The sequence below is a fragment of the Elephas maximus genome, chromosome 8 (assembly GCF_024166365.1).
Source record: "Elephas maximus indicus isolate mEleMax1 chromosome 8, mEleMax1 primary haplotype, whole genome shotgun sequence".
NCBI classification, from domain to species: domain Eukaryota; kingdom Metazoa; phylum Chordata; class Mammalia; order Proboscidea; family Elephantidae; genus Elephas; species Elephas maximus.
This window is the reverse complement of record NC_064826.1, coordinates 32817661-32830538: the sequence shown is the minus strand read 5'-3', so window position 1 is coordinate 32830538 and position 12878 is coordinate 32817661. Positions and strand designations below refer to the sequence as shown.

At 42.5% G+C, this 12878-nt stretch overlaps 1 protein-coding gene and 1 pseudogene across 1 annotated transcript in view; one reads left to right on the top strand and one right to left on the bottom strand.

Moving 5' to 3' along the window:
• The first annotated feature begins 1098 nt into the window (after nt 1-1098).
• Nucleotides 1099-12878, top strand: part of CAPZA2 (capping actin protein of muscle Z-line subunit alpha 2) — a 45874-nt gene continuing 34094 nt past the window's right edge. The window contains exon 1 of the mRNA XM_049894796.1: nt 1099-1280. Within this exon, the coding sequence (XP_049750753.1) occupies nt 1242-1280 (39 nt within the window). The 5' untranslated portion in view covers nt 1099-1241. The remainder of the gene's footprint in view (nt 1281-12878) is intronic.
• Nucleotides 1447-12297, bottom strand: LOC126082079 (RAB11-binding protein RELCH-like; annotated as a pseudogene).

Here is a 12878-nt window from a genome sequence, read left to right as displayed (position 1 = left end):
GTTTCCAGAGGAAGAGGACAACCAGCTAAACAAGCAACAAATCAAGCAACATTTACTGAGTACTTGTTTGTACAGATTATTGCTAGGAGGTGTTGCTAAATAAAACTAGAAAGAAAAGAAACCCCAGAAGTACTGTTGATGTGGCAGGTGGTGGTGAACAGAACTGATGGGAGAGGTGAGTAATCACCTCACCAAGTTCCGTTTGGGGGAGAGTGCTCAGACCTTAGGGAGAGAAAGAAAGATCTTACAGTGGAAAGAACGTGGGATATGGAATAAAATACCTGGGTTCCAATCCCAGCTTTGTCACTTAGGAGCTGTGCAACTTGGATACATTAGTTTTTTCTTCGAAAAACAGTTCTAACAATATTGATGAACACCTTACTTCGATTCTGACTCATAGCTACCGGGGTAAAAAAAAAAAAAGGGGGGGGCAGGAGGGCCATATTTAGCAAATAAAAAGAAAAGACGTCCAGTAAAATTTGAATTTCAGAAAATAATTTTTATAAGTATGTTTTAAGTGCTTCAAAGGATATACTGAAAATATTTATTCTTTATCTGAAATTCAAAGTTTACTGGAAGTCCCGTATTTAATCTGGCAATCCTGTTGAGGAGCATAGGGTCCATGTCGTCCGTAACTTTATACAGTGCATCCCCCAACTGCTCAATTTGTTTAATGACCAATGTATATACCCAGAGACTAACCCAGTGCCTGGCACACAATGAAGGCCCAATAAAGGGCAATCTTCCAATTATGGATTGGGTTGTGTGCGCGTATTACAATTAACGCTGCATGTTTTTTCTAATGCTTAGGGGAAAAAACCGAATGCTTAAAAGCGTCCATTCGTGCAGTTTTTCACACTTTAGCTGGTAGAGTTCAGCACTTGATAGGAAAATATTCAAGGGCTCGGAACGTACTCGTTGCAAGATGGACCCATAGGGTTACCGGTGGAGAGAGAATCTTATGCCCACGACGCTGACCAGCCTGCGGCAGGCGGCGGTAGGCGCTGACTCCTTCCCCCCTCCCCGGGCAGGCTTCCGGGATTTCCGCGCAGGCGCACAAAGCGCTCCGGCCCGGCGGGCCAGGCTGAGGGAGGCGGAGCTCCCGGGGCGCGTGCGCGGCGGCACGGACGCCCTTCCCTCAGCGGGGGCGCGCGGCGCGAAGGACTCACGGAAAGGGGGAAGTCAGGTGGCCGCTGCCGCCGCCGCCGCCGCCGCCGCCGCGATTTGTCGCCAGAAGAAAGATGGCGGATCTGGAGGAGCAGTTGTCTGATGAGGAGAAGGTAAGAGCCGTGGGGGCGGCGGAGCCTGTCCGTCGGAAGCCAGCACAGCCCCGGCGTTATCAGTCCAGTGTCTGGCCGCCCAGGAGGGGCATTGGCCGTCGCCTGTGCCCTGGGCTGCCCTTCCTTCCCCCTTTCCTCGCTGCGCCCTAGTGCCTGCCTCTGTCAGTCACCGGAGGCCCCGTGCGGGCGGCAGGATCCAGCCAGGCCTGCTTGCTCCGCTCCTTGTAGGGTGTGTGCTTCTAAAATAGGAAGCCGGAGCCGGCGGCTGCGACACCCGGCGCGGCGGGCGGGCGGGCGGGGGCGGGAGGAGGGCGGCGCCGCGGGACCTCGTCTTCGCCGGGGACCTTCTCCTGCCGCAGGGACCCTCTCTCTCCGCCGGGGCCCTGCGGGCGAGGGTGAGGGCCGTGCGCCCAGGTCTGGTGACTGCCAAGGGGTCTGTGTCCAGGCCTGGGAGCGGCTGACGGGCAGTGCCCAGCCGAGGGGCTGGCCTGAGAGTGAAGCCGGGATGAGAAGGAAGGGGAAAAAATCGCCTAGAAAGCAGATCTTCTACTTCTCGCTTCTCCTCCCCCCTTCCAGAAGCAAAATGCTTCCTTTTCTAGTTCTCTATGATTTTTTCTTTTCCCCGGTGGAGGTCTTTCCTTTCTTTTTTTGGTTTTAGCTGTAGGCTTTGCACCTCCCCTGTTCCTGAGAGGCTGCAGAGTTGCTCACATAATGACTTCGACACCCCCCCCCCCATAGTCGTTTCCTGCCCAGGTTGGCAGCAGCCCCCCAGGGAGCCGATTTGGTGGCGTCCCATCTTTCTACTAGGACTTCTGCCGAAGGGAGAGTGGATTGTGCAGCTCCTTTTACTGTATCTTAGATGCTGTGACAACGGTGGAACCAGATGAACAACTAAATTCTTAAACATTTAAAATAAGAAATCTGATCATTGAACTAGTTCTCTCTTACTCGTCGTTCCTTTGGCTACTGTGAGGCCTCATTCCTCAGTGGGAGGGTGGGGGACACTAATTTTGAGTATTCCCGGGAAAGGACCTTGACGTTTCTCAAACTCAGAAGTAACTGACGTAACATGTGAGTAACATGAATAAGGTGATTATAGTGTTCAGAAAGCCCACTTTTAATTTAACAGTGCCTCGTTTTTTAAGTTCCAATGCAGTACCGTGTAATAAAGATAAGTAGTTACATTATGGTGTTTAAAAAATCCTAACGTCAACCTAGGGATATTTTCAGTTGGAAACTCTGTGCTCCAAGTGTTTTTATATCCTTTTTTTTTTGTGTTGTACTGAAATGTAATGCTTTATCTCCCTACCCATTTGAATGAGCAGAAGCCAACCTCATCTTCATTTTTGGAAATCTTTTTTTTCTCTGTGCTCTTTGGTAGAAGCGATAGTAAAACAACAAAATGGGAAGAACTACAAGATTCTTTATAATCCACAGACGGGGTAGTTGCTGTGCAGTATTCTCGTGTGTTTTTGGTAAATAATCGTGAGCTGGTAACTGAAAGTGTATATGCATGCACACACACATTTAAAATTAAGTCATGTTAAAACGTTTTTAGAGAGATTGTCATGTTTTTATTTTACTGGGCTTAACTGGTGGTGATTAGTATCTGAAGTGGCTAGAAATCTAGCTGAGGAGAGAGTAACGCTGCAGGAGTTAATATAGGCCTGCCATGTGTTGTAAAGGCCTAAAATAGCAAAGTTATTTTTTTTTAATGAGATAAGATTCTTTATTACTTCGGGGCACTAAGCTCCATAGAGGGTGGGGTCTTATTCTCTAATCTTGCCTAGCACAATGTTTTATGACTAAATGAATGAAAATTTTAATTTAAAGGAATTTGGTGTTTTAGTTTTGGGTTTTTTTTTTTTTGTAATTTTTTATTTTAGTTTTGTAAGAATATTCTTTTGGTATTCTGTATATAGATTTCTAATTTGAGAAAAACACTGACTAAACTTATTTACTAATTTGAGAAAAACAGCAAACTTTTGGGTTAAATTTAAATAACTAGTTAAGTAAAATTTTAAACTGTCACGTCATGTTATCTGAATGTTCTTTTAATCTTTTTGGAAGAGGATGTTGGTATAGGATCAGAAATGGAGAGAATTTAAAGGTGGTATTTTTTAACTAATAGCTAAATCATGTTACTCTTCTGCCACCTTGTTTGCAGTTTTCAAAAATATACTTTTAAACTTTGGGATTTTTCATATTGATTGCAGATCTAAGGAAGGGAGGTTGTTAAGATTTATATAGAAATGTACTATATGCCGGGCTCGGTTAGACGGTACGTACATCTCTTAATTTGTTGTAAGTTTGAGGTGGGTAGTTTTATTGTTGCCATTTCACAGATAAGTCAAGTCAGGTTTCAAAAGCTTTACCTCACCCAAGGACACATAGGTAGGAAGTGGCAAAGGTGGTATTTGTACCTGAGTTTGGGTTCATGCTTTTGTGGCTTTACTCCACCTCAGACAGGTGATGATAGAAACCTCTTCTGGGTTTGTCTCTTGTTTTAAATTTGTTGACAGCTTATTTTGAAAAAGGAGAAACAATGGCTGTTTTTGTTTTTAGTAAAAATTGTAAATGCCAAACATTAAATAGTGTTGGGTTCTAAACTTAATTTGCACTTTGATCATTTTAGAACAAAGTTTATTATTGTTTAACACTTTTAAAAGTTCTGTGTGACTGGAAATTCAAAAGACAGAAAATTTATTTCTGCCTAGACATCAGTAGGGGTTCAAGCTCGTGCCAGAGAACACAACATAGGAAGAAAAACAGGAAAGTGGGAATGAGCAGGGAGTGTGAGTTATGTATACAATGAATTCATTTAAACAGTTGAGTGCTATGTGTCAGGTGCTTTGCAAGTAAGAGATGCAAATATGGCTTGCGCTGTTAAGCAGCTCATTGTTTAGACCAGGGTTTCCGAACCTCAGCCCTATTGACATTTTGGACTGGACAATTTTCGTTGCATGGGGTTGTCCAGTGCATGGTAGGATGTGCTACCAGTAGCACACTCCCATCCCCCAGTCACAACAATCAAAAGTGTCTCTGGGGGACAGAATTGCCCCTGATCGAGAGCCATGGATCTACAGATTGGAGCTAGCGAGAACAGTTGGGAACCTTGTTTAAAGGCTAGGACTTGACTTAAAGAAATAGAGAAAAACGATTGCTGAGAGATTGCAGAGTTGGAATCAACAGGACTTGATGAGTGACTATAGGGGAAAGGGAAGAATCAGATATAACTGAAATGTTAAAAAGCCCTGGTGGCACAGTGGTTAAGAGCTCGGCTGCTAAGCAAAAAAATCAGTAGTTGGAATCCACCCGCTCCTTGGAAACCCTATGGGACAGTTCTGCTCTGTCCTGCGGGGTCCCTGTGAGTCAGAATCTACTCGACAGCAATGGGTCTGGTCATGGTCTGAGAAGAGGTACCACCATTAACGGAACTAGAGAACACAGGAAAGTGGGTACACAGCTGGAAGGAATAATGGTGAGCTTAGTTTTGGTTGTGCTGAGTTTGAGGAGTGCTGGTGGTTCAGATGGTTAAGCCCTTGGCTGCCTGCTGAAAGGGTGGTGGTTCTGCAGAAGAAAGACTTGGCTATCAGCTTCGATAAAGATTACAGCCAAGAAAACACTGTGGGGACATTTCTGCTCTGTCACATGGGGTCACTATAAGTTGAAAGCGAACTCAGTGGCAACTGACAACATGCCAAGTTTGAGATGCTAGCAGGATAAACCAAACCAAATCTGTTGCTGTCAAGTAGGCTCTGACTCATACAGAGGAGAAATGCCCAATAGGGTTTCCAAGGAGTGACTGGGGATTTGAACTGCTAACCTTTTTTTTGGTTAGCAGCTGTAGCTCTTAACCATTGTGCCACCAGGGCTAGCAGGATGCCTGTGCAAAAATGCCTTGCAGATATGGAAATGTAGAAATGGAGCTCAGAGAAGAGGTTAGGCCAGAGATTAGATTTAGGTTTGGGATCCTCTGTTTATGGAAAATAGTTAAAGCCATGAGGTAGGATGAGCTCTTAGGAGAAAAAAGTATAGATACAGACAGCAAGAAGGAGAGGATGGAGAGCAAAACTTTTGGAAATATTTTCTTTTAAGAAGTAAGGGGAGGAAGAGAGAAAAAGGCAAGAAGTGATGCTTGAAATAGAAGTGTTGTATACCTAGCACAGAGTAGGTGCTGTGTCATGGAAGCTGAGGAGAATTTCAGGAAGGAGCAGTGCCTGGTGTTGCAGAGTGATTAAGAAGGACTTTAAGATTGAGAAAAGCCTTTGGTTTTATGAGAAAGGTATTAGAAACTTGTTATATCTACTCTATGCCAGGCAGTTTAACATATATCCTTTTTAATTCATTTCAGAATAATCTTGTTATTGATATCCCCATTTTACAGATGGGAAAACTGTGGTGCAGAAAAGTCCAGCTTGAGCGGTGGGACAGGGGTCATTGGTGGCTTTCAAGAGAGCAGCTTCATTAGGGTCTGGAGCAGGGATGAAGAGAAAAGCCACATACCAGGGTCTGAAGAGTATGTATATGATTTCTCCCTTCCAGAAATGGCTCTCAGTCTTGTCTGCATTGTAAACTGCTCATCTTTCAATAACCAGACGAAAGACTTCCCACGTCCTCTGTTGTATCCTGGCCTGTCTCTGCTCCCTTTGCAGTTTCTGCTTACCTTTACTATGTTGTTGTTAGGTGCCATCAAGTCAGTTCTGACTCATAGAGACCCTGTGCGCAACAGAATGAAATACCGCCTGGTCCTGCACCATCCTCACAGTTGTTGCTATGTTCGAGCCCATTTGTTGCAGCCACTGTGTCAGTCCATCTTGTTGAGAGTTTTCCTCTTTTTCACTGACCCTCTATTTTACCACATTTACCAATACCCATTGGTTTACCTGATGTTCTTATTCCCTGTGTTCTTCAGGGCCAGGCCTTGTGCCTTACTCATCTTTGTAATTACAGCAGAGTGCTTGGCATATATTAGATGAGTGGTTTTCAACTCTAGCTGCACATTAGAATCAGTTGGAGAGTTTATAAACAAATGCGTATGGGCATAAGACTCCACTCTTGAGTAAAGCCTGGAACATGTTGTTGTTAGCTGCCAGCAAGTCAGCCCCCAACTCATGGTGACCGCACGTATAACAAAACGAAAAGCTGTCTGGTCCTGTGCCACTACCTGGATCACTTGAGGATGGGACCGTTGTGATCCATAGGGTTTTCATTGGCTGATTTTCGGAAGTAGATCACCAGGCTTTCCTTCCAAGTCCATGTTAGTCTGAAAGCTCTGCTGAAACCTCTTTAGCATCACAGCAACACAAAAGCCTCCTGATGGCTGTGCATGAGGTGCATCGGCCAGAAATCGAACTCCGGTCTCCCTCGTGGAAGGCAAGGATTCTCCCACTGAACCACAATACCTTTTTTTTTTTTTAAGTTTTGCAGATGATTTTAGTGTAACCAAGGTTGAGAGCCCCTGTATCAGGCAGGCACTCAGTAAATGTTGACTGACTGATAAGTGGGGACGGTAACTGTAAGTTATTGAAAAAATTTGGTAGTGAAGCAAAGGAAAAAAATTGATGTTACTACTTCATTTTTTCCTTTCTGTTTCATTGTAGGGATTTTTTATGATACAGAATATTTAGGGTATTTGTGGGCTGAGGGGCATAACTCAAAGCAGAGAAAAATTGTAAATACAAGATAAATAATAGTTTATGTAACCTTTGCTTTTTCAGTTAATGTAACACCTACTTTACATTCATCACTTTGTTAATGTTTTAAATAAGTGACAAAAAAAAATATTTAAAGAATTGATGTTGAATTCTGTAGATGACCTAGTTTTTATGTTAAGTGATTCAGACTCTGTTTTTAATTACTATTCAAAATGATAATTATAAAGGAAATTTTTAAAGGAAAACTTATTAAAATAAGTGCCCACTCTAACTATACTTGTATTAAAATAAATTAGTCCCTAACACAGACATGAAATAGTAGTCACTTGGTCATCAGCTACTTAAGCTCAAAAAAGTGTTTTTCTACTCTTATTTTACGTGTAACTGTCAATGAAGCATGGGCAAGTTTTTAGAGAGTTGTGGGAAACAACTTTAAATACTTTTTATAGTTGATGTGGAAAAATGAATAACAATTCCTTTAACTTTACTTCTGGTCTCTAAGACAGTGACCATTTTTGTTATCATGTTCCTTGAGAGCCAAGTGAAACCTATGATTCCCTTTCTCCATAAGACCACTGTTTCAACTTGCTACGGCTGTCATAACAGAAGTACCACAAGTGGGTGGCTTTAAAGAACAGAAAATTATTTTCCCACAATTCTGGAAGCTAAAAGTCGAAATCAGAGTCGCAGCCATGTCCATTCCTTCTATGGGCCTCTTGTAGTTTCTGGTAACCACTAGCATTCCTTCGCTTGTAGATGATCCTCACGTGGCATTTGTCTTCCCCTTGTGTGCATCTCTGTGTCTATTCTGGTCTTTTTATAACTCAGAAGTGTTTAGGTTTAGGACCCACCCTACACTGGTATGACCTCATTAACATAACACATGAAAAATTGTTTCCAAACAGGATCCCTTCCATCTGTAGAAGGGCTAGGAATTCAACACATATTTTAGGGGGACACAATTCAATCCATAACAACCATACACCTCAAATTTTGCACATACAGTTCCATCTAGGGCAGTAGGTACAATATCTGGCCACCATCCCCATCAGAATCACCTGGAGAGATGTTCTAAAATATAGATTTCCAGGTCCCAACTCTATGGCAGTGGATTCAGTAGGTCTAGAATGGAGCATAGGAGTCTGTATTTTTTCAAAAGCTTTCTAGGTAGTATGATAGGCATCCAGATTTGGGAAATCCCTGCCTTTATGTTTCCTGCTGCTTGATCAAAAAGAAGACTTAAAAAAAAACCCATCGCCATCAAGTTGATTCCAACTCACAGCAACCCTGTAGGACAGAGTGGAACTGCCCATAGGGTTTCCAAGGGGTGGCTAGTGAATTTGAACTGCTGACCTTTTGGTTATCAGCCGAGCTCTTAACCCCTGTGCCGCCAGGGCTCCAAGAAGGCGGTAACTATATGGACTGATGCATACGGGACGTACAAGGGATGAGGGAGGATTGTCAGAGAAAATGCATGATGCCTGGTTAAATTTGAACTTAGTAAACAATGAATAATTCTTAGTGTAAATATTTCACATGCAGTATACCTTCGAACTACCGGGGAGTGCAGAGCTGTTTGCCTGTAAATTTAATGGCTCTAGGTGGCTGTTTATTTTTTGTAGTGACTGTGTGTGTGCTGCCGTGCACATGTGTTGTCTGCTTTTTATACTTTTGTCTCCTTCACTTTTTTTAGTTGCTGAAAGTTTTTTTTTTTTTTTAATACCCCAAATTCTCATGAAAAGAACATACCTAATGGTATGATTGAGACTAGAGGAACCCCAGAGACAATGCTCCCCAGAACGTCTGATGACACAGGACAGGAACCATCCCCGAAGACAAATCATCAGGCATGAAAAGGACTGGTCAGTGGCGGGGAGAGAGATGCCGATGAAGAGAAAGCTAATTAAATCAGGTGGACACTGGAGAGTGTGTTGGCAACTCTTGACTGGAGGGGGAATGGGAAGATAGAGAGAGAGGGAAGATGGCAAAATTGGCACGAAACGAGAGACTGTAAGGGCTGACTCAATAGGGGGAGAGCAAGTGGGAGAAGGGTGTAAGATGTATGTAAACCTACATGTGACAGACTGATTGGAATGGTAAATGTTCACTTGAAGCTTAATAAAAATTAATTAAAAAAAAAAATTTAAGCATACTATACACACACTGTAGAAACTAGAGAAAATGTCTTAGCAGGTCATTATGTAGATCGTTTGGCAGATGAACAGTACTAATCTGAAAACCTGAGTTCTGCATTAGGCCTAACTCTACCAAATGTTTTTATAGCCTCTGTATGCAAAGAATGCTGGTCTTGATATTGAGGGTCTTTCAGGAGCCAACTGCATTTTCACTCTTTCTGGCAGCTCTCCTTGAATAACTTTCCATAATAGTGCCAAAGGCCAGAATTGTAACAATCCTGACAATTCAGGATCACTGGAGAGAGTAAGGAGCCTTGGTGGTGCAGTGGTTAAACACTCAGCTGCTAACGAAAAGGTCAGCATCTCAAATACACCAGCCACCCCTTGGAAACTCTATGGGGCAATTCTACTCTGTCGTTTAAGGGTCACTGTGAGTCAGAATTGACTTGACAGCAATGGGTTGGTTTGTTTGTTTTAATTTGGAGAGAGTAATGAGAATAGAAACAACCCTTTGAGCTATTAGAGTTTCATTCACTCTCTTCACCAATAGTTAAAAAATCCTAGCAACAGTGTACTTCACAAGTGCATGCTTATGGACAGCACCATACCACATACTGCAAAACAGTTAACAGTAACTCATGGTAGGCTAGGTTTGCACTCAGTCCCACAAAAGAAGCTTTCAGGCTATCGAGAGGAGCACGAGATAATGAAAGCAGGGTTATATCTTCTAAGAAGCCAACAAACAGTTTTCAGCCTTCTTCCTGAATATAACATGTAAGGACTCCTGTTGCATAAATGGGGGCTGTAGCTTTAGTGAGGGCTCCATTTCCTGTGAGGAATCAGTGTTTTCTTCAGTCTTAAAGGCTCTTAGACTAAGGTGTTTCCTTAGTGTTTGTAATTTTGCCAAATATCCAGCAAAGGCGCCAGAAAAATCTGGAGAATTCATGGACACAGGCAGTTGAAATACCATTAATTTTACCAACTATTTCTATAAATTGTGATAATTCATTGACAACCCATAGTAAATTCTCCCAGTCTATTTTACCCTCATGTTCCTGCTGGTAATCATAAAGTTCGCCTTAGGCTGGGTTCTCTAGAGAAGCGAAACCAGTAAAGCGTATAAATATAGAGAGAGATTTATATCAAGGAAATGGCTCATGCAGTTGTAGAGGCTGGAATGTCCCAAGTCTATGGGTCACGCTTCTCCTGATGCACGTAAGCACGGGCTGGTGAACTCGAGATCGGGAGGTCAGAGAGCAGAGCTCTTGTTCACAGGCTGTGAAGATTGACGAATCCCAGAGATTGGCAGGCAAGACCTCAGGTAGGTAAGCGCTAGCTCCACTCCCAAGAACCAGAGATCAGATGAACAGGAGCCAGGTGCAGGATCCAGAACGAGCAAAAGCCCACAAACCTTGCCAGAGTATTGTCTTATATTCAGTGCTGGCCACACACCCAAGGAAACACCCTTTCAACTGTTTGGCTACTCACAGCAGATCCCATCATAGAGGTGATCACATAATATCAAATATCTTCATGGACGTGATCACACCATCAGACGACTATCAAATCACTGAGGATCATGGCCAGCCAAGTTGATGCACAACCTTAACCATTACAAAGTTGTAGTAGTGCTGCCAGTTACTCAAGACTTCCAATAATAGTAGACATATCTTGAAGAGACAATATAGGCCGAGGGAACTTAGTCACTTCTATCTGTGGCACTTCACCATGAAGCTTGTCTTATATAAAGAGTGATGGAATCCAGGACTACAAAGCAGCCCACGTCCTCCCTCACTGAGAAGTTTTTCAGTTTTATTTAGCAGTGTAGGTATGAGATTGTAAATTTCCAACTTCCGGAGTGTAGGCAGCATAAACTCTTAAAAAATATTGATGTGTAGTACTAACTACGCTTTCTGAGACATCACCCGAGGCCAAGAGCAACAATTCAAAATCCTGTTGATATTTGTCTCAGTCATCAGTGTATCCCATAATGGTACCAAGGCCTTTGATCATAGCTTTTCATATCAAATCTGCCTTCCTTTCACATCTGTTGGAATTTGTAAAGAACCAAGGAAATACCAATAACCTTGGGAATGAAAGGCACCAGTGCATCTCAGGATTCAGCCACAAGTATTTTTTTTAGGTTTTTGTGATTAAGCTGTCCCCAACACCGTGGGAAGAGTTTGACTTCTGCACACACTGGTTCACCCTGACACACAAATGCCACATGTGCCAGTTATCATTTGCCTTTGCTCATCATCTGGCCTCTTGATCAAATGGAAACATATGTAGAGAAGTTAATCTCTCTCTTCAGGTTCAGAACGTAAGCCTGCTCTACACACTGAGGGGGAGCAACTCCTCTCTGTTTGCCAGCAACACATCAGCAACCATGTGTGGCACGCAGTGTCCCAGCATTACATGAGGTTTTCATCTGTAATCCAACACATCTCTGATCTTAAACCACTGTCTGTTGACATTGGACAAAAAGAAAATACTACTTGATGAAAAGCAGGGGCAATTTACTCTGGGGTTTATCAAAATGAACTGGGTTTTTGCTTGATGAAGAAGAAGATGGCATTCTCTTGGAGAAAGAATTTGATGCTGAAAGATGAGTATCTGTTTCTCTTCCTTGTTTGGCCTATTTAATCTGTACACTGTAGAGTCCCTCTGGGGAGACTGATACAAAGAAGGTTGAACAAAGTCACAAACTACTGGAATGGCATAGAGTTCAATTTTGAGGAAGTCCCTTCCACTTTCCAGTCTTCTGATTGGCTCCATCAAAGGCTATTTCTCACTAATAAACTAGTTTTATCTTCTAATTTCTGTACTGGCAAGGAGTTCTCTGCCGACCGAGAAGTAGAGAAGACTGGAGAAAGATTCTAAAAAATTGGTTCAGGAGACTCTAATTTTTCACTCTTTGGTCACATCCACAAGATCTTTTGCAGTTACTAGATCGTTTCTGAAATCTCAGTAGAGTTGCAGTAAGTCTGGAGGTTTTGAAATGTTTAATCCTACATCATCCCATAATCTAAAATCTTGATTACTTTCATCTGAAAAGGTTATTGATTTATAAGATTGTAGTTACTCAGTAAAATCTCGTTTAAGAAGTTTAGAGCCCTCTTTTTAAGAGGTTTGACTGGCTCCTGAACTTCAGGACTCAGTTTGTAATTTTTTCATTCATTCCTGTAAAGGAACTTCATTTCCTACAGCCTTTGTCAGGTTGATTCAGATTCTGCCCTTTTTTTTAATGTTGTAAGTGTAACTGTCAACCTTTTCCTCCTCTCCTTTCAAGTTCATTACGGAGTAGATAATCACACAGAAGACTGTCTGAAATAAGACTAAAGATCTCTGAAGAATCTTTCATGCCCTTTAAGTGTTTGGACTGTGTAACAGCTTATTTGCTGGCCTAAGCTAGATTTTAAACAACTGACCTCCTTGCTTCCTAGTACTCAATTATGTACCTTAAATTTAAGCTTCCCAGGTAAGCAAGGCCTTGTTTTAATTGCCTCACTAACACAACTGCAGCCCATCCTCCCTCATTGACATCATAGAGGCAGGATTTACAACATGTAGGAAAGTCACACAATACCAGGAATCAGGGCCCAGCCAATAGATAAATATTTGGGGGGGGGGGGAATAATTCAGTCCATGACAGCTATATACCTTGATTCTGGATAATCAGTAAATGGGAGTTTTTGTCCTTGCTTATAGATTTATTCAACCTGTAGTGAATAACTGTCTATTTCAAGTGCAGAGTATAGGGTAGAGGCTACAGGGACCATGCCTTGAAGACAAATAGAATGTTT